Source organism: Crotalus tigris, unplaced genomic scaffold (genome assembly GCF_016545835.1).
Source record: "Crotalus tigris isolate CLP2741 ecotype Arizona unplaced genomic scaffold, ASM1654583v1 scf7180000018882.255253, whole genome shotgun sequence".
NCBI lineage: Eukaryota > Metazoa > Chordata > Lepidosauria > Squamata > Viperidae > Crotalus > Crotalus tigris.
The window spans coordinates 217501-245449 of NW_024097255.1; the positions used below are offsets into that span (position 1 = coordinate 217501).

Sequence of the window (27949 nt, forward strand, 5' to 3'; positions counted from 1 at the left end):
GCCCTGTACTGTTAACTATTTATTAGATTTGTCAAGGCCACTCAATTCCCCCCCCCCAAACACACACACACAACTTTCTGGGAAGCTTGTAGTATGTCTAATACAAAGGATTAAAAAATACAACTAACTCAGCAATCCTAACACTGAGAAAAAGCTTGACAGAGGGTCCATAGACACCCTAGTTCCAGGTTTGGGAACAGAACCATGTCTTAAGGGACTTCTGGAACCCTTGGGGAATAGAATCAATGCATATCTCCAGGGGATGTTTTGCTACAGAAGGCAGGGGCTGCAATAGAGAAGGCATGCTTCCTTGGTCCCACAAAACAACATATTATAATTGAAGGGATTGGAGCATACCCACTCTGCCAGAATGCACTGGATAGACACAAAAAAAATGTAATAGGCCCTGTGCTTTGAAGAACTAATATCTAGCACTTTGAATTTGCGCCCAGAAGCAAACAGGTAGCCAATGCAGTTTGTGTAGCAGCAAATGCTACAAGCAAATACTAGAGCCAGTTTTGTCTAGTGGTTAAGGCACCAGGCTAGAAAGTGGGAAACCATGAGGTATAGTGCTGCCTTAGCCACGAAAGCTAGCTGGGGGACTTCGGGCCAGTCACTCTCTCTCAGCCTAACCTACCTCACGGAGGTAACTGTTGTGGAAAAAATAGGAGGAAGGTGTGTTGGATGTTTTGCCATCTTAAGTTGTTTGTAAAAATAATAAAATAGACATGAGCATAATGGGAAACACTCATTACTGCTCATACTGCTCCATTTGGACCCAGCATGGCCTTCAAGGGCAATAGCATGTAGAGTACATTGTAGTCCATTTATGAGGTGACTAGGGCATGAGTGACTATCTAAAGCAGGGGTCTTCAAACTTGGCCCTTTTATGACTTATGGACTTCAACTCCCAGAATTCCTCAGCCAGCGTGCTTGGCTGAGGAATTCTGGGAGTTGAAGTCCACAAGTTATAAAAGGGCCAAGTTTGAAGACCCCTGATCTAAAGAGCCTTCTGGTCAAGAAAAAAATGCAACTGGTGCACAAGATAAACTCATGCAATGGCCTACCTGGTCACAACTACCACCTGCTCTGTATTTATCACTACTTTTGGATGAGGGATTAGAAAAGTGGGATTATCCGATTTTTGGACAATAGAAAGCCGAGGCCCACTGTAATTTATTCAACTAAAACTAATAGAACTATGGCTTCGTACAATATGCAAACCAAACAACACAGTAGGGAAGAGAAGTCAAACTGTAATAGACAAGCTGAAAAATTGTATCCAAATAATATCACAGGGGAATTCTCAGGAAAGATGTTTTTGTAATGAAACTGAAATTATATCTACACCTGCTCGTCTTAGAAGAATTTTCCATCTGTGGTCTGAGAACTATTTGCATCCAAGCACCTAGTAAAAGTGTCTCTAATCTCTACAAAACTAGTTGTGTTCTTCCAGAGTAGCAGTAATATATCAGAAAGAAACGGTTCACAATATGAGTCTTCTTTCAATAAATATTTTTGGTAAAATTCTTAGATGTTGCATGAAGAATGTATTTTACCAAGGAATGAAACATTAGTGGTTGTCTTTAGCACTATATAAGTGACTCTACAGATAAAGATTATTTTACAGATTTTCACTTGGATTTCTGTCTTTTCAAATCAACAGTTAAAGCTCATGTTTGAGACAAGGATCAGTGAAGACCAACCAATTCTAATTTACCAAAGATGGCCAGTCCATTATTGTGTAGGAGGGAAAATAAAATTTAAATGAAAAAGGAGAAAGAAAGCAAGGCAGAAATATTTTGTTTGCTTTATTCAGAATACTGTAGTGGATTATCATTCCATCATTCTATATTAGACCTGTACTTCTGACTTAACGATGTGAAAAAATTAAAAGATTATTCTAATATTATCATCTGTCAAAAATTTAAAGGCGCTTTAGTTCTATTCAGTAATTCACACAAACATTCACTTTTCATTGTTCATGCTAAGATTTTTACAGAATCTACTAAGAGTTTTAAAAGCTTTTTCTTCCACTACAAAAAAGAGCTCCATTTTAAAAAGTTAATATGATTTCAAGAGTTTGTGGTGTTCTCTGCATTTAAAGCATGCATACTTTTCCTAGATAACTCTCAATGTGAGGTGATAAAGCTTTTCTACTCGATGTTCAGAACTTCAAAGCTAACTCAATTATCCCAAAACCTTCAGTGAAAAAGCTCATATATGAAATGTAACAACACACAGAGTGATCTTACAGAAGGGAGAGGGCAGACATAGTTCCAGAATTGCTTCTCATTTTAGTGCCTCCCAGAGCTCATGTTGTTAACTACATTTTATCCTATAGATCCAGAGTTTAACAATTGAATTGGGAGGGGGGGACTAGAACAGATATAAGACTGATTATACCAGTAGCCCTGTCAATCAAGTTTTTCTCCTAGTTGAAGGGTAGTTTGCTACTTCACTGTAATAACAGTAAGCATTAATAATAAATATTAAAAAACAAGTCTACAAAATGACAGAGGAAATGGAAAAAACCACACACTCACCAAGTGTTCCTGTTTTGAGACTGAGGTAGGGAAAAAGTCCAGAGAATCAAGGGAAGTGGAAAACAAATATTGAGGAATGTGTTGCATTTGCAGGCAAGGTCACAAATCTAAGCACCCATGTAAATTTCAGCTATCAATCTTCCATCCTCACCTCTTTTAAGGAAATATTTGCAGTTCTTATACACAGTACTATTTTTAACCAGAATTTGTAGAATTGTCCTTTACATAAAATGAAAACTCAAATCCACATCGTAAGCCAATAGAGTGAGAAATCTGAATGAACATAATTAAGACCAAGCCAAAAGCAATTCTATGGATCTGGGAGTCCATCCAAGTGGGATTTACTGCTGAGTAATCCCACATCAGAATAGGATGTAAGCAGCCGGAGCTTGGTGGGTTTTGTTGTTGTTGTTGTTGTTGTTGCTTGGACGCAGGTATGAAGCACTAGCTCCAACAATTAACCTTTGGGCTATATGCAATTTACCCGGGGAAAAGCCCCACACACACACACAAAAACACACACGCATACTAAAGAAATACTTTCAAGCAGGCAGACGATTACACAATGACATACAACGAGCCTTGACTAAGAGGTGAGCAGATCTCTGCTTTCATTGTTAAGGGTCTTGTTTTGCAGAGGAGCAAAATACACGCAGATTCTTCCCCAGATGAAACCGAGAGCCAACACCTGGTACTGCCACAGGCATCCCACCTCACAGAGACTAGGTGATGACTTCCCCCGGTTCCCAATTAAACAAAACCGCAAAAAAAAAAAAAAAAAGTGCGTTAACCAACGGTACTCGGGGAAAAAACCGGGCAAAGCCTCGGGAACCGTTCAGCAGGAAGGGCGCGGGGGTTTCTTGGAGGCAACTGCCCGCCAACTCTCTCGTGCAAGAGAGCCTCCCAAGCTCCGACCGCAGCGCCTCCCGTGAGCCACCCTCCCCCGCCCCTGCCTCCCGAGGCCAAAGAAGTTTAACTTCTGGCGCTGCCGGAGCTCCCGCCTAACTTGCGCCGGTTGCTTCTGGATGACACTCGGGCGACAGCCGCACCCGCCCACCCCACCCCCCGACTGTCCCACAAACAGCTCTCCCTGGGTCCCAAGCCAAGCGCCCGCAGAAAAACTCGCCCGCTGCCCGCTACATCCGTCAAGAATCGTCCTCCCAAAGGAGAACCTTCCCCGCGGATGCCGGGTGCTTACCAAAAGAGTAAGCAGTAACAGCAGCATTCTCCTTCCGCAGACCGGAGCCCCCTTGAAACTGCGTCCCGGCTGAGCCATAATAACCGAGCTCGCTCCAGCTCCGGCTCCCGCTCGCGCTGGAAGAACGAGCGGCTGCTGCCACGTCTGGTTAGGCATGCGCAATCCATGGGGAGAAAAAAATCATCTGCTATACCGTACTGGAGCCGAAGAGTGAGCGGTGAAGTGCATGCTGGGGGCTGTAGTCTCTGCCGGGTGAGCGGCTCGGGTAGGGCGAGGAAACAGGTGGCAGTTAAGAATTGGAACGCCCGTTCGCCGCCGAATGGGAGGCGCTCATTCACAGGGGGAGAGAGGAAATGGGGAGGGAAAACACAGTGACTTGGAGTAAAGATGCGTCCCTTCTAATAAATTGAGAACGGCGGAGGAACTGTATCAACCGGGAAAGCCGAGGTTCGAATCTCATCCCAGATCAGAGCCCTTCTATCTAAATCGATTGCTTTTATGTTTTTTTTTTCCTTCAGGGATGGTTTTGTTAATACAGATAGTCCTTGACTTACAACAGTTAATTTAGTGACCGTTCAAAGTTACAACGGCCACTGAAAAATGTGACCTATGACCATTTTTCAAGTTACAATCTTTGCAGTATCCCCATGGTCATGTGATCAAAATTCAGATGCTTGGCAACTGACTCATATTTATGACCGTTGCTGTGTCTCAAGGTCATGTGATCACCTTTTGCAAGCTACTGACAAAGTCAATGGGGAAGCTAGATTCACTTAACAACCAGGCTACTAACTTATCAACTGCAGTGATTCATTTAACCACTGTGGCAGGAAAAGTTATAAAATGGGGGAAAATTCACTTAACAAGTATCTCACTTGACAACAGAAATTTTGGACTCAATTATGGTTGTAAATTGAGAACTACCTATAATGGCTAGGGCTTTGACCTCCTTTCTTCTTTTATGATCTGTAGGTAATATGTCTTACCTTGGATTAGTCTTCTGTAGAGCTGTAATGGCCCTGCAAAGAGATGATAAAAACAGCCAGATTTCTATTCCAGTCTTTAGGTTTGTTTTTTTTTAAATAATAATAATAATTCTACAGCGCTTTTTAATAGCAGTTCATAATTTTGCACTTAATATCATCATTTTCAGATGTATTGACTGGAATACCTATTCTGCTAGTAAATTAGAGTTCTAAATTGTTAATGGGGGTTTTATATGCTAGGAGTTCAGGATAGCATACAGAGTTTTCTCCTTCAATTCCTCTCCCCAGCAACAACCCTGTATGGTAAGCTGAGCTGAGAGAATGACTGGCCCAAATTAATGAACTAATTTTCCATGGAGGACAGTCTGTCACCCCATGGCAATCTTACACTCTTTTTCAAATATGTATACAGAACTGTAAGTCATTATAACTTTATGGCCTTTAAAAGAATATTATGAAGTCAGCCCCCACTGTTCTGTTTAAATTAAGACAGCCATCCAAGAGCTTAAAAACATGTTTATAGTCTCACATAATTGACTGTATTCTATTAGATGTTTGAAGTTTTCCCTTCCATATTTCCCATCACATATCCCTAAAAGCATTCCAAGTATTTTAACAAACAGCTTGTTAGACAAGGCTGTCTGTTGTGGCAAGCAATTAGCTGAGCTCTTGAACCTTGCTACCTGGGATCCTTTTAATAGGCAAAGCATACTTTATGCTACAAAACAATCTCTAGGCAACTCTCTCAATAAGAACCATTCTACTCAGTGGTGGGATTCAAATATGTGAACAACCGGTTCTCTGTGTGGACTTCTCTGTCCAGAAGTCCACTCTGGGTCTGGGCAATAAAAAATTAGCTATCGATTCTGCCGAAGTGGTGCGAACCGGCTGAATCCTACCATTGATTCTACTGCATTGTAGTTACTTTAAACCACATCTAGACTCTACTAGTAAATACAGTATATTATTCTGGCTTTCAGGTATTTTAAAAGAAGATAGTATAAGGACTGATTAGAAATGTTGCTCTTAATCAGTGTGTTCTATTTAAGGCACTGCTCCAGTTTTCTCATTCTAACTATAAACAGCCGAAAATGATTAGTGCCGCAGAACTGCACAGAAAAATAGTTGACATCACCCTGTAAAATAGAACTGTTGCATTATAGGCAGGATGGGTCAACAAATGGGAAGGACTTGCTTGGTGTATTTCTTAAGAATCTCCCCATCTAAGCCACTTCTATAATCAACAATACACTGAATTGACTACTAAACACATGTGCACATATATACAGCAGAATCCTATTCACATTTACTTAGAATTAAATCTATATCAGTGTACCCTAAGGAAAAAGGATATAGGAGAACTAGGGAGTAGTTAACGGGTTGGAGGAAGACTGAGTCCAAATTTACCTCTAGCCATAGAAATTCACTGAGCCATAGAAACTTACTGAGAGACTTTGGGCAATTATGTCTCAGCCAGTCTACTTTGTAACATTTTGTTGTGTGGATAACAGGAAAGAAGGTCTCCATGGAAGCTACCTTGAGCTCATGAAGCTTAGAGAAACCAGGAAACTATTATGTAAATACTGAGCTGGCACATTCAAGGTGGAGAGAAGATCTTCTCACAGTCCATCAACTAGTAACTGCGGAAGGAAAATACTTATGGTTTAAAGCCTGGGGCTGACCTGCTTGAAGAGAGCTGGATTTTTTCCAGCCTTGATTGAATTGGGAACCGTCCAGAATTCCAGATAAACAAATGAAACTCAACCCTTCCAGAATCAATCTGCATAACCTTCATTTTGATCATTATAGCTGAATGATTAATTAATTGCTACATTTGCCAAATCATATACATGCAAAGAGCAAGTTGGACAGTAACCCCTACAAGGAATGCTAATGGCAGGGAGATAATTGATAATGCATCCAGATTGGTCACTGCATAATCAGGAAACTTCTGCAGAATGTTCCTGGAAATCTATCCTACTTTTCAAGCCCATCATAAAGATGTTTTAATCAATCAAGAGTCACTTTGGGTTACTTTATGGTTTTATAGGAGAATGCCCCTCTTATAATATTTATCAGAGACTGTCTCTGTATCAATATACATGAGCTAAGAAAGTCTGTGTATTATAGCACTTATGAACAATTCCAATAACCCCAGTTGTTACAATCTCTGCCTACCTTACTAGACCTGACAGAGCAAGCATCGTCCAAGTCCTGCCAATAAAACAGTGCCATTTCATGGGACCCAGGAGTTGTGCCTTCTTTGTGACTGGGTCTGCCCCAAGTAGTTATAATCCTGACAGCTGGATTCTTCTTTCAACTATTAGGCCAGGATGCAGACCCACGTAATAATGTTTATTTGGGATTTTTTTTTTGTTTCCTGCCTGATGATGTATTAATGGGACGTTGTTGTTGTTGTTTTATTTTGCTTTGTGTGACATGGTGCTTTTAATTCTTTGTAAGCCATCTAGAGTCACTTGATGAATGAGCAGCTGGAAACCAAATAAATAAATAAAGCAAGTCTACAGGTCTTCAGATGGTGCAGTCTATCATTACACCTAACCACAAATACTGTACTTTACAAAGCACAAGAATAACAAAAAGATATTTATTTAGCAAATGTATAATGCTCAGTCCCGTGACTCTAGGTAGCTTGCTGAGACACGGTAAAAAAAAAACCAGTTAAAACTACCCCATGTGCCTCCAGCACTGTAACTGGCCTAGTTAAAACAGTATGTTTTAAGCCTCTTCCCGTAACTGTAAGAGGGGAGCAATCTCAAGTCCTTCTCAAAATCATTACACAGTGTAAATCTTGCTACAGAAAAAGCAGAATTATTAAAATATATGGATGATTGAATCTGTTAGATGTTAAGAACTCAGAGTCCTGTCAAAGGTGTGCGAGCCAAGTCCTATAGTTCATTTGGGTGTAAACTTGTGAATTAGTCCAAAGAGGAACTGGCAAACAATATGTGAAACAGCCAAGGAAACAGATAAAATACTTCAATACAAAATTGCCGTTTGAATCTGAAGTATATCCAGTCTTACCTGCATAATCCTTGTTCGGATTTTAGACCAGCCAATAGTAAAAATGGCACTCTATTAATATATAACATTTAAAATCTTACATTGGGCATGGATTTGAGGAAAGTATACTGAAAATTCACGTACAGAAATACTTCTCCAATTGCATATGTGATTTTAACTAGACTAGCAAACAGAAGTACCTTGTAGCTCCCTGCCATTGTTAAATAGGTTTCCATGCAAATTATATAGGGCTATTATCCCCACCTGTGTATGCCCAGTTTAGTTTCACTTGGATTTCAAAACCTTCAATGAAGATCAGAATCCTTATGCGATTCCTTTGTGTCAAACTGCTCACATCTTCAGATATTTCTATAGTGCAGCCGCTGCTCTCAAAGAATGGAAATGCAACCTCACTGTGAAAATTTTGCCAAAAAAGGTTGGCAGGAATGCTTTAATCAGAGTAGAGAAGAAATGTGCCCTGAAATAGGCAAAAGGCAGAAAGAGAGAGCAAAGGCATCTTTCAACCCAAGGTAGGCTTACTTTTATTTAAATTTAAAACCACATTTGCAACCGGGAACAAAATTACATTGCGTGTTGGATTTTTCCTACTATAGGGTTATAGCTTTTACACAATAATTTTCATCCAGAGAGTTCAAAAAATGATTTAGAGAGGATACAGTAATTTATTTCTTAATCCTTTGGTAAGATTAAGTAGAGTTCCAACAGTTCCCTCTAAACAATTCAGCAAATCAATGAAAAAGCCAGTTTTGTTGAGTTACAGCCCACATCAATCCATACATCCAATCCACAGCCATTTTGGATGGCTGTCCCTCTGAGTTTCTTCTAATAACTTAAGCTTATTTTGCCTGTTTCATGGAAGATACATTATTGGTGAAATTCTCCTTCAGGTTGTATCAGACTTCTATCTTGACTGAAAGCTTTTGTAGTAAATTAGAGGTCTACCAAATAGCTGGGATTTGTTTGGAAATATGTTCATAAAGTAAGGCTATCTTTCAAGTGAACATGTGAAGGTTTTTGACTATCGTTCACTTTTTTCTTCTTCCTTTGTGACATTGTCCTTAGTTTGCAGCCAAACCTGATTTTTTTTCCCCCTTCAACTGCTTTTTTCATCTCAGTCCTATTCAGCTGCAGCCCATTTTCTTTGGTCATGATAGAAAAATCATTGCAACCCTGTATGCATTTTTGTGGAAATCAATGGATTTAGTAAGGTTTTTGAACAGGCTGTAGTTGCACATGGGAAAGGTATTCTTGCTCTCTACATTATCCATCTCTAGAATTTTTGTTTCTTTCCATACCTTTATTCTGATTCTACTTCCAAGGCTTTGAAGGCTTAGAATTCTACTGAATTAAAATTCTCTTCACCTAATCTTGATTAGGCAAAAAAGTGAACCAACATGAATTTTGCTATTTCCATTTCTGATTCTAGTTGTCCTCTGCCCTGACTTGCTATTGGATGTGGTGTCCTAATTTTATGTGTGCAAGGCACACTGGGTGAAATGATTGACAGAAAGAGAAGACAGGCTGTTCCTTCTAAACTGTACATTTTATTCCAGACCTTCTAATATTAGATTGGTTTGTAATCTTGGCTTGGCTAAATTGGATTCCCTTCCTGCACTTTTTTTGATGCAGTAGAAAATAGACAAACCTGAGTCAAATTCACAAGCTTCTTGCCCCACCATTTTTTAGCTTGTTTTCTAATGCAGTGGAAAAAAGTTTTTTTGCTAGACGATTGATTTAGGCAGAAAAATAAACCAACATGGATTTTGCTGTTTCCATTTCTGATTCTAGTTGTCCTCTGCCCTGAGTTGCTACTGGATATGGTGTTCTAATAGTCTGTAGAAGTGCAGAGGTCATGTGCCTAGAGGATTTGTGAAACTGCCAGATTCTGTGTAGAGTTACAATACTGTAATAGGAAGTATAAAAAAGAATATGTGGTAAGGGATGAAATGAAGAATAAAAAAATAAGAAAAATAATAAGAAAAAATGCATATAAGAAAATGCTGCAAAAAATAAGGATGAGAGAAATGCAGTTACAAATAATTAAATAATCAAAAGAGCAGAGAAAATGTAGAGTGATTTTGATGGAATTAAAAAAAACATTTTGAAGGTGAGGACAGATGGCTAGACAAATAGCCCCCAGCAAAGTTTGCGAATTAAAAATAAAGATGATGAAATTATTTGGGATGAAATCGAAGGAGGAAAGCATTAAAGCAACATGTCAGAGATCTGTATATGAATGATAGTGATATATTAAAGAATGGAATTTTAACAAAACAAATTTGCTATAAAAACTAACTCCAAAAGTGTTGGATAAATGTCATAACATGCCATGAGAATGTTGAAAAATGGAAGGTTGCAGGAATAGATAGTGTGATTGCGGGGAGGTGTGATGGCTGTTGGGGAGAAAACATTGTGACTTTATTTCAGGTGGGTATTTACAGGTAAGAATTTTGCTCTTCAACAAGTCAATGAGAAATGAATGTGAGAAAGAATGTTCATTGCACATTTGTTGATATAAAGTGAATGACACCATGAACAGAATAAAATTATGAATCTTTTCCATGAATATGGAATTAAAAGTTGTTTGCTGAATGTAATTGGAGCAATACACAAGAAGAATAATGCATGAATCAGAATAAATAGAATGCTTAGCAAACAGTTCATCCTTGAAAAAAGGAGTAAGACAAGGATGACTGATGACTCTTGATTATTTAGTGTATTTATGGACAAACGCATGTGTTAAGTTTAATGTTGGTTGAAAGAAATTTTTCTGTGTATAACAGCATACTTCTAGATGGAAGGGGGAAAGTTAACTGTGTCCAGAGTACCCTAAAATAAGTTGAATGCAGCAGTTTAGGGGTAATTAAGAAATTGCATTGTAAAATAGGAAGAGAGAACCAGATGCAAATGGATGATGAATGAATGTGATTTGAATACAAAGTGAGCAACCAGCAAATGGTTGGTCGTGTAGAAAGAATGACGATCAGATTGTAAAATAAATATTTCAAGGAAGAGTAAATGGCCAAGAGAGAGATGAAGACCAAGGAAACAAAAATTGGATGGAGATAAGATCCCCAACCAGAGAAAGTGAGACAAAAAAGAAATACCCCAAAGGGCAGTTTGTGAAAGCAGAAAATGGATGTGATAGAAAAAAATGATGGTTTAGCACATCAAAGACATAGAGAGGTACAATGCATGAGGTTGCAGTAAGCTGATTTTAGCAATGTTTCCTTTTTTTCTCCCATTCCAATTTCTCTGACTTAATATTTCCTTATCTAAGCACTGCTTCATGTTGCTTATACCAAAACAGAATGCTAGGATGGGTATATACAGTATGTATGTACAACGTGTATTAAGGGAGACTGATAGACTCTATACTCTCTAAGCTTATGTCTGCAAATCTACTGAGCACAACAAAAACTCCTGGCTCACTCCTTCATCTTTAATTCTACTTTGGCTAAAGGGGGGGGGGGAAGAGAGTTTTATCTCTTGCTTTCTCCAAGTCATTATTTCTTACATTAACTTTGCAACCTGGTGAGATTAGTCTTGGACAAGTTCTTTGTTTGTAATTTCCCTAAAAGAAAAGATCTCATTCAGTTTCCCACCAATATGTTCCTTTTAGGAAGCAATTGTTCTAAAAAAAAAAATGACAAGAACTGCAGTGAGTTTTGATAAATTGCAGGAATAATGTATTGTGGGAGTTGGAGAGGGAGAGGGAAATAACATAGGTTCTCAGTCAAGGAATTCTTTTTAAGGGTGGAAGTTATAATAAAGCATAACAATTCAAAAGTTCCTAAGATTTCTCATAGCCTGGGAGAAAGGAGCCTGGGAAAGGCCTGTAAAGTGTATAGGGAGATCTACGGCAAGAGAGAGTGAGTTTCACTAACCAGAACATTTGACTAGGTATCTGATAGCCATTCTCTTTCCTTCATCCTCTGTCAAACTTTGTGAGAATTAAAAAAAATGGGAAAATGCATTTAAAAGTGAAAAAAAAAAAAAGAGGAGGAAGAGGTAAGCCAAACATGACTTTCAAAAAAGCATTCTTCTGACCAAACGTATTTTCTTGAGGCTTAACACAAAGAGAAAATGATTCAACGTCCTTCAAATGCTGTCAGGCTAAAAAGAAAGCTTTTTTGGTTGGTGTTCATTACTTTAGTCCTAAGGTGTCGCCAATCCAGGAGAGGTAATCAGCCCAGGAGATATTTTTATTTCCATTCAGCTTTCAGGGAGTCAAAAGGGTCGCATTTGAAGATGATAGAGGACAGCAAGGTGAAGATAAGATTGCGACAGTATCAAATATCTAATAAAGATTCCTATATTTATATCTGCCATTGCTCAGGTGACCATCTCAAACATAATGAAAGATGGTAACGGTAACAGTGTATCCATTTTAAAGCTGTTCTTAAACAGTATGGCAATAGGAGGAGAAACCCTACTTTAACATTTGGACAATCAATGATTAGTTAAGCTTCTCTCATTGAAGAGTTAAGGGTGAAATGAAGCAACATCAGGGCAGTGTCAATGAAAAAAATGTGGTCATGCCAGGGTATTTTTGTCCCATGGTTAGGGACAAATGAAAAAAGCCCCCAAGTATTTCTGGTTATTGCAGTTGCTAAACTTGCAAATGAGATGAAGGGATAGTACTTGGAAATCACAAAAAGAATGGACACCTTTCTTATATTCAAAAAGAGAGAGCTACTTTCCTGTATAAGAGGGAAAAGATCAGAAGGGCAATTTCCTAGTTGCTGCAGAACATATAAACATAGTCCAGGATCACATTCATGGTTTACAGCTTCGGCAAACTTCCATGACTGGATTCACACCAAATGCAGCGCCAGAACCAAATAAACCTTAATGTGATGTGCAAACTCAGCCATAATTTATTATCTTTCTCTCCCTCACAGCTTCATTTTACACCAGGAGTGGAGTTCGGGAGGAGAAGGCAGACAGATAGACTTATTGAGGTATGGGGTTATTATAAAAGAAGCTGTTCATAAATCTTGGGAGCTTGAGGGCAATGTCAACTCAAGACATTTTGCTGCTGAAGTGGAATACAAGATGGTCATATCCCAACTAGATAACTATAGCCAACATTTTATGCATTGTGTATTTTAGGTGTGTGGTACTGTCTTCAACATTTGGATTGCAGCACTGGACAAAAGTAGACGATGAGAAAACCCTGTCCCGGAGCGTTGCTCAATTTCCACCATCTGAAAAGCCAGTTCACGTTTTGAGTGTAAGAATAGCACAACTTAAACTTTTAAAACCTCAAGAGATTCTGTTTTAGGATCAGGGATTCCCGCCACTTTCTAAATGTGTTTTCTAGCATTAGTAGTTAGGTCTCTGAAAATGAACTCAGCAATAGATAGTACCAGAAGGTCAGGCTTCTCTCAGATAAGATGAACTGGAAGAGAAAACAGATGGACAGATGGATGTAAGAACTGATTTATTTTACGAAAGCTAAGAAGCCATTACCAAAGAGTTCCAGCAACTGATAGGCATCAAATCCCAGTTCTATTGAAAGTGCAACCAGGGCCCACATTCTTCTATCTCTTTATCTTGTAAGTAAAAGGGTAGAAGAGACATTTTCTGGGGGGAGACGGCAGTTTCCATATGCTTCTTGTTTTGGGAATGGCCAGATCTGATATCAGTCTGCTTGCTTTGTCCATGTAAGAACTAGCTTTTAGACCAAACAAGGGAATGAGTAGGCAAACATGAAGATGATGTTTGCCTGTGGTTTGCACACAGTAATGAGATGTGTTGAATTTTTATTCAGCTTATAGAAATTGTAACTCTGCTTCTACACTGATGTTAGCGAATGAATATGTATGTGAACTACGCTGTCTTTTGTCCTTAGTTTTTCACATGCATAGTTTGTTTTCAGAAAAAAATGCATTTGGCTTTTTCCAATAAGGAAATGACCATTCTAAGTCCAATATTTCCCCTTAATTGGTATCAGCTTGCCAAAGCCTCAAGTAGGGGGTTTTCTATGCTCTGCAATCTTTCTAATTAGCCAAGGAAGGAAGAAGCTTACATCACAATGATCTTTTGTGTAGGTGAAGGCTGACAAAAGAAAGGAGAAAGGAATTCATCATACAGAGAGAATGAATAAATGATTGCAAAGCCGATGGTTAATTTACAAAAGTTGGTTTCTAAGGAGATGCATAACGTTTATTTTGAAACTTGAGTGTGCAGTGTTATTTGGGCCATAGGGCTACTCTTAGCCAAAGGCTGGAATCCACTCACCAAATAATAGGTAGGATCGGAGCAATAACGGATGTAGGGCTAGGAGGAGAGTTCAAGTTTATTTAATTTAGATTAAGTCAATCAAATACTATGAATATGATCGGTTATGCAGGTAGTCCTCCATTAATTCATATATCTCATAATTGTTCCTGTAACTGTTCGAAGTTACAATGGATTGAACAAAATTACTTGTAATCATTTTTCACACTTATGACCACTGCTTCATGCCCACCATCAGGTGATCAAAATTCAGGCACTTGGCAACTGGCATATATTTATGATGGTTGCACTGTACCAGGGTCATGTAATTGCCATTTTATAACCTTCCCAGCCAGCTTCTGACAAGCATAGTCAATGGAGAAATCTGGATTCACTTAGTAACCATGTGGTTTACGTCACAGCTACAGCAATTCGCTTAATAACAGTGACAAAAGTCATAAAGTGGGCAAAACTCACTTAATTGCTTAGCAATTGCTTAGCAATGGAAATGTTGGGCTCAGTTGGGGTCATAAATTGAGAACTACCTGTATCCATAAATGAATTGGATAGTTATAATCCCATATAGTGTATATTTCTTTGTATGCAGTCACATTAAAATTAAAATTGGAGGGGCCATGCACAAGCTTTTGGAGGCACTGGGACATTTGATTTTTAAGACAAGGAAAGGGAAAGGGTTTGTTATCCTAGGGAGAAATATATCATATCATATGAGACATACCCCATATAAAGGTAACAAAATGTCTGCCATCCCTGTCCACCTCAGGAAAGAGGTTGAATCTTTTTATTTCAAATGAATATTTATGAAATTGGAAACTTCCTATGGCACTTTGATTGCTCTACCTAGTTGAGGCTGGAGTGTTTTGAAGCTTACTGCAGTTGCACGTAGCAGACTGGGAGAAATATTTTACGTCTGGGGTTGTCACATTAGCGCTTCAGTGTCATAGCTTGTAAAATCAGACTAACCATGAAACTAAAGTCTCATGTCTGAGGAAATGCATCTTGTTTGGCTGATAACAGAAAAAGCAAAACATAAATGAACTAATCACCAAATAGTTTCAACTTTAGATGGATGGATGGATGGATGGATGGATGGATAGATAGATAGATAGATAGATAGATAGATAGATAGATAGATAGATAGACAGAGACAGAGATGATAGAAAGATGATAAATATTATATTAGATGATAGAAAGACGGACAGAAAGAGAAAAAAAACCCGAACACACAGAAAAATAGAATGGGGGGAGTGGGGAGTGTTTGTGTGAGACAGAATTGGTCTTTCATAGATAATCCTTGTCTTATGATTGGTCACTTAGTGTCATTTGACATTACAACAGACACCCACACACACACAAAGTTACAGCCTAGTTATGAAGTTCTGGTGTCAGTCACGTATCTGTATTTTGGTTGCTTGGCAGCCATTCTGCATTTACGGCTGTTTGCAGTGTCCTATGATCACATGACCGTATTTTACGACATTTTTGCCAATCATGTGAGTGACCTAATTACAACTATCACAAATTATGATTGTACTTGAGGGCTGAATTGCTATCATAACTTAAAGACAACCTGTAATTCAGTTCATATTAAATATTGATGTGCCTAATGGTTAATAGGTATTGTCCAAGTATTCACAATATCATATTATTGTACTTGAGTTGTATAATAATTATTGTTATATAGTTAGTCTCTGCCTAGGTGCCTTTGGTATTTTGGAGTGTTGTCAATTACTATTGCAAAGAGTTGGGATTCTTTTGCATTTATTGTTGATTTCTACCTTGGTTTTAATCTGTTATATCATCTTATACTTGCTTTTGTCTATTTGTCCAAAGGCACCTTAGGGAGACATATAACATTAATAGAATCTATAGTTTTGTAAGCATTTAATACATCCCTGGATTCTTTATTTGAAACACATTTAGTCTGTCTAAAGTGAACCTCAAATAACCAGATGCCAGGTTACCTTTTCAAAGAATAATGCAAATATTTTACTTGCTGATTCTATCACATTGCACAATGTTGCGTTCCTATAGAGCATGAAAGGAATTGTATAACTCCCAAATATGTATGGCATAGTGTAAAACACAAAGGATAAATACAAACATTCCTCTTAGGAAAAAAAATATATACACATACAAAAAAACACTTGGCCCTACACATATGCATGGCACAATTCCAGTATGGAATCTGGTTATCCAAAAGTTGCTGATCCTTCTGTTTTCTAATGCTCCAACTTTTCTGGCTTTATGTACTGGCAGCAGCAGAAGTGGTGGCATTGGGGGGGGGAAGGGGATGGTTTTGTGTGTGCAACCTAATCCTGCACATGAACAAATGAAACTTCCTGCGCTTGCCCGCTGCTTATGCAGCCTGGTTCCCAACAGACCGCGGACCAGTACCAGTCCACGACCTGGGGGTTGGGGACCCCTGCTATAATGTATTTAATGAAGTATAATGAAAGAAATCCTGGTGCAGCATAAAAGAGGGATCACCTTGTGTCCTACTATCCACCTCTTTTCTGCTAATATTAAGTGTATACAAGGGTTAAAGCTGAAATAACCAAAGGTTATTTGAAACCCTTCATGCTAATTACCCACAGTATTGGTGGCTCTGATATAGCTTTTGATATAGTTAAGGTATATACCTAATAAAGATTCTTGCCTGTTGTTCCTATCTTTCTCTTGTCATTTTTCCCTGCTTTATGTCCCATTTTGCCAGTGAGCTATAGATGTTTCCTGATGATTTATAAATAAGCATCAAGTTATACTTTCTGCTAGCTATTATGGACGGCTTGTATACTTAATCTGATCTGGAGGGGGGAATTTTTTGGCATGTGCTGGGTAGAAACTAAATTGAAAATTACCCACAGTGATCTCCAACAGTAAAACAGTAAGAACTTGAAATACCATGCCTATTTAAACAGGGGTTTTTTTTGTGTGTGTGTCTGTGCCTTCAAGTCACTGTTGATTTCTGGTGAGTGCATATAGTCCCTGCAGTTTTCCTGGCAAAATTTCAGAAGGCCCTTGCCTTCTTCCTAGGGCTGAGAGAGAATGACTGGCCCATGGTCACCCAGCCGATGTTGTGCCAAAAGCAGGACTAAAACTCACAGTCTCCTGTTTCTGCTCCAGTGGCTTAATCATGCTTTAATCACTACACCAAACTAGCTCTCAGGATATTAGCAACATTTCATTTTCTCTTCTGGCTTTTGCCAGCTAATCTTCATTTGGAACCCATGGCATGGATATCTGGGGTACAACAAAGCCAAGGTTAATATGGATTTTAAAAATCATTATGTAAGATGTGCCATATTGAAAATATGGAATACAGTGGTATATCAGCACTCATCCTTAACTGATTCTGGGAGGTGTGATGAGATTAAAAAAAAACAATGAGTAAAATTTTTTCCCATAAGGAATAATGTATTGAGTCACAAGGCAGCCAATACCCACAAGTTCTAATGTGCATTGAACACCAAACAAACAATGACTACCGGGACAAAATTTTCACGTCAAAATGCATTGAGTATCAAATTTGGTGACTTTCAAAGCAGTTGAGTACAAGGTACCATTGTAGATAACAAATCCAGGTTGTGCCCGAGAACATCTTTGTGGCTCTCAGCTTGAGAAGCATTTTGCAGATGAGAAATATAGACCAACAGAAATGGCTAATTTATTATGAAATACTAGAATTTTGTCGAGGGGAATACAAAATAAAATCAAGAGAAGAACTTCTGTTAGAGAGATATAGTTGCCAGTGGTTTTCTCTTTTACAATTAGTACAAAGATTTAAGGTAGACAAAAGAGCTAATAGTATAATAAATTTACAAACATTTCTAAAATTCTGTTTCCATTTTGTCATTATGGGGTACTGATTAATGAGAAAAAAATGAATTTCAACAACTGTAGAATCAGGCTGCAGCATAACAAAATGAAGGGGGGCCTGAAGACAAACGTGAAGGGGGCCTGAAGACTTTCTGAATTCATTGTAGGTCTGGCCTTGCTTTACTTGTTCAAGTTCAGCTAAGATCTAAACATTCCTATAAATTACTACTGCAATGCATAGCAACATTTTGTAGACCTCATCTAAAGAAGCTGTGGTTGTGAGGGTGCCGTAAAGTAAAAGACATTCTTACAGAACTATAATGGTTTCTGTTCCTGTGCTCTTAAAGACATGTTTCAATAGGTCTACCATCTTCACATACTGAATCTATGCAACAATATTCCTTCTTGATTGTACTGTGCTTTGGCTGTTCTATTTTGCTATTCTACTCCAGCAACGTATTACGTGATTGGTTTTCCATAATTTTGTGATACATCTGCTTAATATGATCAATATGATTACTACTTTTTTGGGGGGAAAAGATTTGCATTGCTAATGCCATATTGGTTCCTTGACTTGGCTATTTTGTGAACCTTTCTACTACACTGCAATGACAGAGGTAGTATTAACAATGAACAGAATGTTTATGACAGTATTATGCAAGGATGTGTCTTCTTCTTCTAGTCATTAAGCATAGGTCACACTGTATTCTCAGGTAATATAACTTCTAAAATTTCCTTTAAAGCTCAATTTCCCCTCAGAAACCAACCTTGTTTCTAGATGCAGACCACTATGCATTAGAAAACAGAAGGATCAGCAACATTTGGATAACCAGAGTCCATACTTAACTTTTTGGCCAATAATGCAAAGTATATGGAATTGTGCCATGTGTATGTGTAGGGCCAAGTGGGTTGTTGTTGTTGTTTTTGTATGTGTGTATGTTTTTCCTAAGAGGAATGTTTGCATTTATCCTTTGTCCTTTACACTATGCCACACATATTTGGGAGTTATATGATTCCTTTCATGCGTTTCCCAGTTTGAAATGGCAGAAAATAATACAGCAGTTTTTAGCAATTGCAGTCAGATTGGGTTCCAGCAGTGTGTGACATTAAATTTGGTTCTGTTCTTCACTCCCTGGTCAGTAAAACAAAGTGAGAATACGCATATGGCATTAGCAGGACACATATTATAGGATTAAAAACTAAACTAAACTAAACTAAACCCTGATATCTATAAAACCAATCTGATGGTAGCCACTGCACAAATTATAACAATATTTACCATCTTCAAAGTGTTTCATCACGCCTAATTATTTTTCCCTGTGTTATGGTCAAGCCCTTGTAATAATATTGTAATTATTATTGTTATTCATTATAATCATACTTATTAATACAATCATGGCTAATAATGCAGATGTAATAAAAATTACATTTACCTGGGGTTTCAACATCAGCCCTGGAACAATGCAAAATTATACTTTCAATTCAGGAAGTTAACAGAGCATCGCTGGTGGGCAACCTTCTGTGAAAGTTATTACTGTACTTCTTGCTGTCAGATTTTATTTCTAATGTTGGAAATCTTTTCTGTGTTTTATATAGAAAAAAGTGAGTAATTACATTTAATTACATTCTTTTTTCATTTCCCTTATGTATGACTCCTATTCAAAATTACAGTCTGGAAAGCACATCATTAAATGGTTGTCATTAAATGTTGCCCCACGTACATAACACACACACCTGCAGTAACATGACCACATTTTAGGTGCTTGGCAACTGGCTTGTCTTTATGACCAGTTGCAACGTTCTGTGGTCACTTGACTGTGATTTGTAATATTTTTTAACATCATTTAACAACAGTGGATTTGTATAATGAGTGTGGTGATTCGCTTGACAACCACTGCAAAAAATATTGTAAAATCGAGTCTGATCACATGGACATCTCAACACTACAACCATAGTGACTTACAATTGAAAATCTGGTCCCAATTGCAGTCATAAGTTGAGGACTATCTGTATATGTTTTTGATTCATCACATTTTTCTGCAATCACAACATATACATTCACTGACTTTTCCTTGTATATTATATCATCTTTTACTCACATCGTTAATTTTTTCATTTCTAAGCACAATCACTATAGACTGCTTTTGTTACCAGTGACACAAATCCATATCTTACAATTCATCGTCATATGATGAGGAACCTACACTTAATTAATCATTAAATGATTAATCTACAAAATACAAATGTCCCTCTTCCATGCTTTATTTCCATCTTGGAGGTGCTCCTATAAAATAAGAGTAGGCAGTTTGATGCATGTTAGATGCAATCATTTCCCTTGGCACTTGTCAGTCTTTCTGCCTCACCTGATTTAATTTTTAAGAGTTGCTTTTAATGAACAGATATTACATACAAAATGGGCTGCAAAACAAATAATAGCCGTTGGCATCCTTCAAGAAGGCCCTCCTTCTCTTTCCTCAGGCCTCCCTGGAAAATTAAAAAGGATGGCTTATTGTAGCCTAGTCCTTCGCTTGGAAGCATGCCAAACCGCTCTGAAAAATAAGCTAAATGGAGGAAAATAGCCAGGAATACTATAGGAAGTTGCAGGAAGCTAGTTCACTACTTAGCTCTCTAAGAAATGCATGTTTCATGACTGGCTAACCTAGCACAGCATACATTTTGGCAAACCTGCCATAGTTGTTATTTTGTAAAACTGACACACCAGATGATCCTTGTTTCAGCATGCTATCAGCTAATATATTTAAGTGTAGAAGAATATAGGGAATGGACCAATTAAGAATCAGATTTGTGTACATTCCTGAGTTTATGTTGCTGTTGATTTAAAAAGCAAACTAAAAAAAAGCAATCTCCAAAATGCGTATCCCATGCATATTTTAGTACACTTTGAATACATTCCAGACTAAAAAACAGAAAGCAATTAGCTAAACTGAGACTGATCCTTCCCACTGTGCTTATGCTTACTTATGTCAGTTACACCCTTTTACTGTTCTTCCTCCTTTCTGGACACCTTAACATGATTTGCTACTCCAAGAAACCATAAAACCTATATTTCCAGATGACAGGTCTTCCATCTGCCTTGCTATCCAGATGTCTCTTGTCTGTTTGCAAATGTTCTGTTCCAGACATGCACCAACTCTTCAGTTAGATCTACACATTTGTTTTTGTCATTTGCTACAGTGGAAACCAACCAAAATGGGAGTTGGTTGTTTTAGGTTGTTTCTATAAGAAGTTGAAGGTTATTCTATCTAAAAATGTTTGAACACATAATTAATAAGGGATTTAGATATTATTATTATTATTAATCCTACATTATTTTTACAAATAACTCAAGGTGGTGAACATGTCTACTTTCCTCCTTCTATTTTCCCCACAGCCAAGGTTCTTCCAGCATCAACTCCATGAATAGTTAGTTGATCAAGAGATTCCTCCAGGCAACTGACAAATGGCTTAAAGCAGACATGTCAAACTCGCGACGTCATGTGACGTTGTGCAACGTATCGAAGCTTTTTTGCCATTGCCAGCAATGGGGTGGGCGTGGCTCTGGTATGATGAAACCGGCCCGTGGACCGGCAGTTTGACACCCCTGGCTTAAAGTTACTTGACTTTTTTGCAAAGAAAATATGTTGAAAGAAAAGTAGAACTTTATTCTAGTTATAGGAATGCAACTGCACTTTAGATGATTTGTGGGACATTTTCTGAGGGTTAGGGTTAGGGTTAGAAATTAGAAACTTACAATATGCAACTGCCATTAATGCATGGCCTCTCTGAGATGATTTAAAAAGAGAAGCAAAGTTAGCTACGGGATAGAGACAGCCAAAATAGTATGGTATGCACAAGTGTCAGATCCAATGAAATATAAACCACGAACAACCTTGAGATAGTAACGAAGTATAGATCAGCTGAAATCTTATAGAACAATAGAATGGAGTGCAGATGCATCCACATAGATTGCTGGAATAAGTTCAATGGTTCTATGTGTGATTGAGGTAAAACAAGACACTAGGAGAAAAAAAGAATCAGATTGGAAGTTGCATTTCACAAAAATACACAGAATGGGAAAAAAGCCCTAATTTGTATCCTGAAGTTTGGGTGGATTTATTTATGTATTTATTTCATGGATTTATAGGGTCACCCAATTTAAACAAAACGTTTTTGGGTAATGTACAAAGGAAATAACGACAATTAACCATACAGTGTTAAAAAAAGAACAACCTAAACATAAAATTGTGACCAAATGGGAGAATTACTGTAGATCAGTGTTTCTCGAGCTTAGCTGCTTTAAGAATGGTGGACTTCAACTCCCAGAATTCCCCAGCCAGCATGAATTCTGGGAGTTGAAGTCCACCGATCTCAAGTGGCTAAGCTTGAGAAACACTGAATTAAGCAACCAAAGGGGGAACTCTGCTCAACTGGACTCAGATGCCTGGGAAAAAGCTAGACCTTAAAAGCTTTTCTAAAGACAAGCAATATAGAGAGAGGGATATATAAGGGATGTAAGGATTTATTGGGGGATAAAACATGATTGGCAGTCTTTACAAATGTCGGAAGTGTCAGGAAATGTAACTTCCAAAGTAGAGAAGGGCAATGAAAACTTTTACAGTTCTGGATCATACCCTGATCTTATTATTGTAATGAATCAAATCCAGGAACCAGACAATGCCACAATCATAAAATAATGGTCAAGGATGAATTAATTTAGATGAATCATTTCCAAATAATAACGTCTGCTGCATTTTTTCTAAAATATTAACTGAAAAAAGTTACATTTCTGTTGCTTGCAATGAGGAATTCCCTGTGAGAGAAGAACGCCCACAAAAAAATTATATTACACATATTAGTGCATTGGCCCCATGTCTGCCAATGGTTTAGAAATTGAATAAAGAAATAAATTTTGAAAGCATGTGTACTCTCTTTGTATTTTACATTTAGCCTTGCCCAACTTAATGCTCCACATATGTGGATTTCAGCTCCTGATGCCAGCTCAGAAATTTTACATTTCAACTTCCTTGATTCCTGGGGAATTCCAGATTAACTATCCCAATCCCATTTTTTCAAGTGATATAGATAGGAGTCTGATGATATCTGTGGGAATTTTTCTCAACCCATAGATAAGAGCTCCACCCTGAGTCACATGACTGGGAAGGAGAACGAGGGAGGCTTAGAATGGAACAATTACCAAAATTCTGATCTTAGCCTCTCCCACAGGGATGCATTGATGCATTGTTTCTGGAATATTTTTCTCTGCAGCTCAGACCCAATTGACCCCATTTTTAACTCAAAATTTCTTTTGCTGGCTTCTCCTACCATATCAAATTTGGTTCTATTCTGTTCCATTTTCAGCGAATTATCCTACCAATGGATAGACAGAGAGAAGCCCAAGACCCTTTATGTAATTTATTTCCAATATTCTATTGAGTAGGGGGGAAAATGGAGTGCATCTTCTTTTATCTGGACAAATTTAAACAGCACAAATTGATTGCCTCTCTATCTGCACAGGCAGGTGAATGTGATAGATTCCAGGAGTTTTTAATAGCTAATGTCCATCAGGGAAGATTCCCACAGCTCTGCAGTTCCCAAGGGGCTGCATATAAAGGGGATGTGACAAGGGGGCCTGCTTTGATGCTTGACATCAGTCTGATATGACAAGCTGGCAGATGGGTAGAACAAGAACAAAGACAGGACACTTCACCAGGATCAGCCCTGATTTCAAACAAAGTGAGAGAACCACTCCAGACAGCTGATTCTAGGTATTAGGAAAGGGCTGGATGTTTTAAAAACTGTATTTTTACTCGCAAGGAGAAGCGATTCTGGATTTGTTGTTAGGGGTATCAACCTATCTTGGCCAGTCTTAAATATAATGCGTATTCCTCTGTAGAAGGAGGGAAATATCATTTGTTGTTCCAGCTAGCAAAATGTGTTGGGCAAACCCCAAGAAGATGTAAGATTTGGGGATGAATATCAGACAAGGAATAAAAGCTGGCAGGGAGATGAGTGAGAAGCCCAGGGAACCGTCTTGAGAGAGAAAAGGAAACAACAGATATAACCAGGGAAGAAGGAATGAGAAATTAACATGGATCATCAGGATTGTGAAGGTGTGAAAACACTCTTACTTAGATTTGCTCACAGAGTGTGATAGTACACTGTTATGCATGCTCATTAAGCCATTAATCCCTTGGCTTGTTTACTCCCACATAAGTGTGTATGAGACAAAATCATGGAAAACTTCCTAACAGTACTGCAACAGTACTGACGTTCTCTTTAATCAGCAATTCTTATTCATTTAATATACATCGAATGCCATTCAGTTGATATTTATCAAGTCAGTCGAACAGTATAAGAAGGTTCTAGAAATGTGTGGGTCTTTATCATCTATGTTATTATCTTTATAAGTAAAGAAGAATTCTTTCATTTTAAGGCCAAGGGATCCCTTGTGTATAGATCTCACATCCTCTCATGAAGATACAAACAATCTTCATGAATGAAATGAAAATGTGTCACTGAGAGAAACCTGATCCCATTTTTCGTGTACATGCGTGCCAGTTTTTAATCCAACAATCCAGTTATAGAATGAATAACAGTCAAGGAAGACAGATGGGGGAAAGGATGTGGTTTTTTTCCAAAGACCAATGATAATCTCTCTAGGATTTGAGAAGCTGAAATGTTCAATAATAAGGATATTTCTAGTTGGCAAGAATTGCAAGGCAGATTGAGTTAGGACAATGTTATGAAAGGACATCCGAGAACAAGACATGAAATGATTTGGGAAATGATGCACAAGGAAGATGTGGCATGCAAATAATACTGAATAAGAAGTTAGCTCAGCACTGTTGCTAATTAAGCATCACATTCTGCCAAATTTCCTTGTATTATACATCTTCTTCTTCTTGTGCCATATCCGTTATCGGACGTTGGCGATCCTGTTGGTGATCTTGTTTTTATCAGCAGCCGCACGAAAAAGAAAAAGTGCTGCTGAGTTTTGTCCAAACCAGTCCCTTAGATAAAACATAGAAAATTCACTAAATTCTATGTAGATAGCCAGTTAACTTTTATAACAATTTCCAGAGAGGCATTCATTTTGGATACTAAACTCCAGTTATTCTGTCCATTTTAAAGTTTCTTGTACCACTAGGTTCTGAGAACTTGTCAAAGTGTGCACAGTCTTATTGTGCAAGATAACCCAGGAGTAAACACAGTAAACAGTGGTTTGTATTAAATGGTAGTTTTATCTTACACTATTTACAATATCATACACCAGGAACAATATACATACAGCCGGATCCAACAAACCACAATTACAGCAGAAACGGAAGAAACAGAACACATCAGCAGGGCCTTCCCTTTATACAAAGGCTCTTAAAAAGATACAGACCTTGCTGAGTCATTCCCATCATTACATCTTACATTACATAAGATGGTTAGCTGTTAAATCAATACCTTGACAGAACTATAGACCAGTCATTAGATGTGTGAATTGCTATCCTGATTTTCATATATTTGGGTTAATAAATAGTAGGGTCAATGTGATAAGAAATGTTTAAAGTATGGGTAATTATCTTATTGACATCAAGAGAAATTCATCTCTATTTTCTATTACTATACTTGAAAAGGATTTTTAAAATTATATTACTTGTCAATTAGACCACCAACATAAAAATACTTCTAAGTGTTTGCTTATTAAGAAAGCTAAAATGAGGGTCTGAATTACAAGCCCTGCAATGTACATTCCTCTTTGTCTAGATTCTTGAAAAGATTGTTGTGTCCTTTTAGCCAGAAGACTGCAAAGGAGCTGTAAAAAGTGATCCATTCAACAAACTGACAACCCTGTATTCAACTGAGAGTCCTAATAAGATACATTGGGAGGTGTTTGTGTTTATATCCACCTGTCTTGCCACTTATGTCCCTGAGGAAGCAAATCACATGAATGACCTTTGTTAATAATGCAATTATCACTGACTATACTTCTTATATTTCATTTTTTCCCCTAGCTTTCTCAGTTCTATTTAGGTCTGCTTCCATAAATGCTAGATTTTTTTTTAAAAAATGAAATTCATAATAACATTTTAATACATCAGCTAAGTGTGTTATGATCCACAAAAACCTGGGCAACAATGAATATCTTTACGTTAGCATTATATTCATGTTATAAATTTGTCAGTCTTTAAGGTGCCCCAAAGACTCTTAACCTTTGTGGAAAACATTTGGTGATTATCGACCAAAGGAAATAAAAACATGGCTTAATGCTGGCGTCTGGGGCTGAGAAATCCCTAGGCTGAATACTGTCATGTAAAGGAATGATGGACGGATGCAAAGGTCAGGTGATTTTGAAGCTTTGGAGAAGAGCTGAACAAGCCTAACTGAGGACAAGCAAAAGCAAATGTAACCTTTGTGACTTTGAATCATTGCAGTTACACCCCTCAGGAAGCACAGATGACTAGTAAAATTATTATTGCTTCCACAAATTAATGTGGGCTTCCCGGCTCCTGTTCTGTTTCTTGCCCTTTTGTCCTCTGTTTATTTTTCTTTCTTAAGATACTAACTGGCAGGATCCAAAGAATAATGGAAGAATTAATGTCCGTGTATGCCTCTGCAATGGATGCTATTGGGTTATGTCTTGGGTGGAAAGATTTCTGCTAGTTGCTTGATAGCAAGTAGCACACTGAATTATGTAGACTGAGTTTGCTTGATACATTAGACCTTAAACTACTCAGCCACAGTTTTGCCCAGTATCTTAATGGGAAAGCACTTCATGTGTTCAATAAATGGCTGGATATGTGAGCTAGTTCGGAGTTAGAATGTGAAATGCGATGCTAAGTTTTTTTAATGCATGAAGCAAATATACTGCCTCTTAACTCACTTTGAGAAAAGTGGGGAGCTAAATATTTGAATATTCAGTGAGTTGAACCTAATTTTATGATCTTATTTGTCCTGGCTATTGAGCAAATCACTGCAGATGTTAAATGGATCATGTGGTCATTACACGAATCCAGCTAGTCTTATTGACTTTGCTTGTTGGAAGCCGGCTGGGAATGTTGCAAATGGTGATTACATGACCCAGGAACGTTGCAACCATCATAAATATGTGCTGATTACCAAATGCCCAAATTTTGTTCATGTGATCGTGGGGATCATAAGTGCGAGGACCAGTCATAAATCACTTTTTTCAGTGCCATTGCAACTTCAAAAGGTCACAGAATGAATGGTTGTAAGTCAAGGATTACCTGTACAAAGGCAGAGATGTCAAAACTTACCTGACAGATTTTCAGAAGAAAGACAAGTTCTAGAAACACATCAGAGCCAACATGACTTCCTTGCTTTGACCCAGATTCTGCACAGCTAGGAAGGCTTATAAACGTCTTCAGGCTCAGGTAGCCACTTCTCAAAAAAAAAAAAAAAAAAAACCCACTCTACAGCCTGGGAAAGCTTTAATGTCAAATATAGATTTCAAGATGCAGAAGCATGAGGTCACATGAGAATATGCTTGCTTTTTGTCCCCCTTCAGAGCGTGAGAACTTAAGGAAGGTCCCTCCTGAGCTTCTTGCTCCTCCCATTATGCAGTTGTGGGCTATGTTCTCTCTTATCCGTCCATTCCCTATGCAACATCTCTTCACCCTATTTTTCAAGGTCAGTCCTATGTACCATTGCATCTAGTATATGCCAAGGTCATCATGCCCCAATATCCTTATGTCCTTCCCTTTTAGGTGAACAAGGGACCTATTTACTTGAGCTTGTATAGGTCACAGAGCTTGTATAGGCACTCTAGACAAAGATCTGCAAGTTCTGATTTTTCTCTCTGTGTGGAGAGTGCTTTGAAGCCTTGTCATATTCCTGACGTTTATTAATGTCAATCAATAAAGAAAAATGTACTGTATTTTGAAGAAAGTCACTGTGGATACATACAAATACCTCTAGAGAGAAAGATTATTAATTTTGGGGGGTGGGAAATACAGCCTCAGTGATGAATGCAGTTAGCTTACCTGAGATGTCAGTGAGTGTATTTTGCACATTTTAATTTTGTGGCAGTCTTACCAAATATAGCTTAGGGATAAGAGTTAAATTGTGGTGCATCATGTAATGTTGTACATATGGCAAGT

At 38.0% G+C, this 27949-nt stretch overlaps 1 protein-coding gene and 1 long non-coding RNA gene across 3 annotated transcripts in view; one reads left to right on the top strand and one right to left on the bottom strand.

The window, feature by feature from the left end:
* The window catches only part of PDIA5 (protein disulfide isomerase family A member 5), a 208743-nt gene extending 204819 nt beyond the window's left edge, over nucleotides 1–3924 (bottom strand). For both annotated transcript variants that reach the window (XM_039357247.1, XM_039357246.1), the window contains exon 1: nucleotides 3745–3924. In XM_039357247.1, coding sequence (XP_039213181.1) covers nucleotides 3745–3900 — 156 coding nt within the window. In that variant the 5' untranslated portion in view covers nucleotides 3901–3924. The remainder of the gene's footprint in view (nucleotides 1–3744) is intronic.
* Nucleotides 3925–4091: 167 nt separating this feature from the next.
* Nucleotides 4092–13420, top strand: LOC120314298. The gene is made up of 3 exons (XR_005558400.1): nucleotides 4092–4191; nucleotides 12680–12739; nucleotides 12891–13420. It is a non-coding gene; the product is annotated as an uncharacterized LOC120314298 (long non-coding RNA).
* Nucleotides 13421–27949: the final 14529 nt, after the last annotated feature.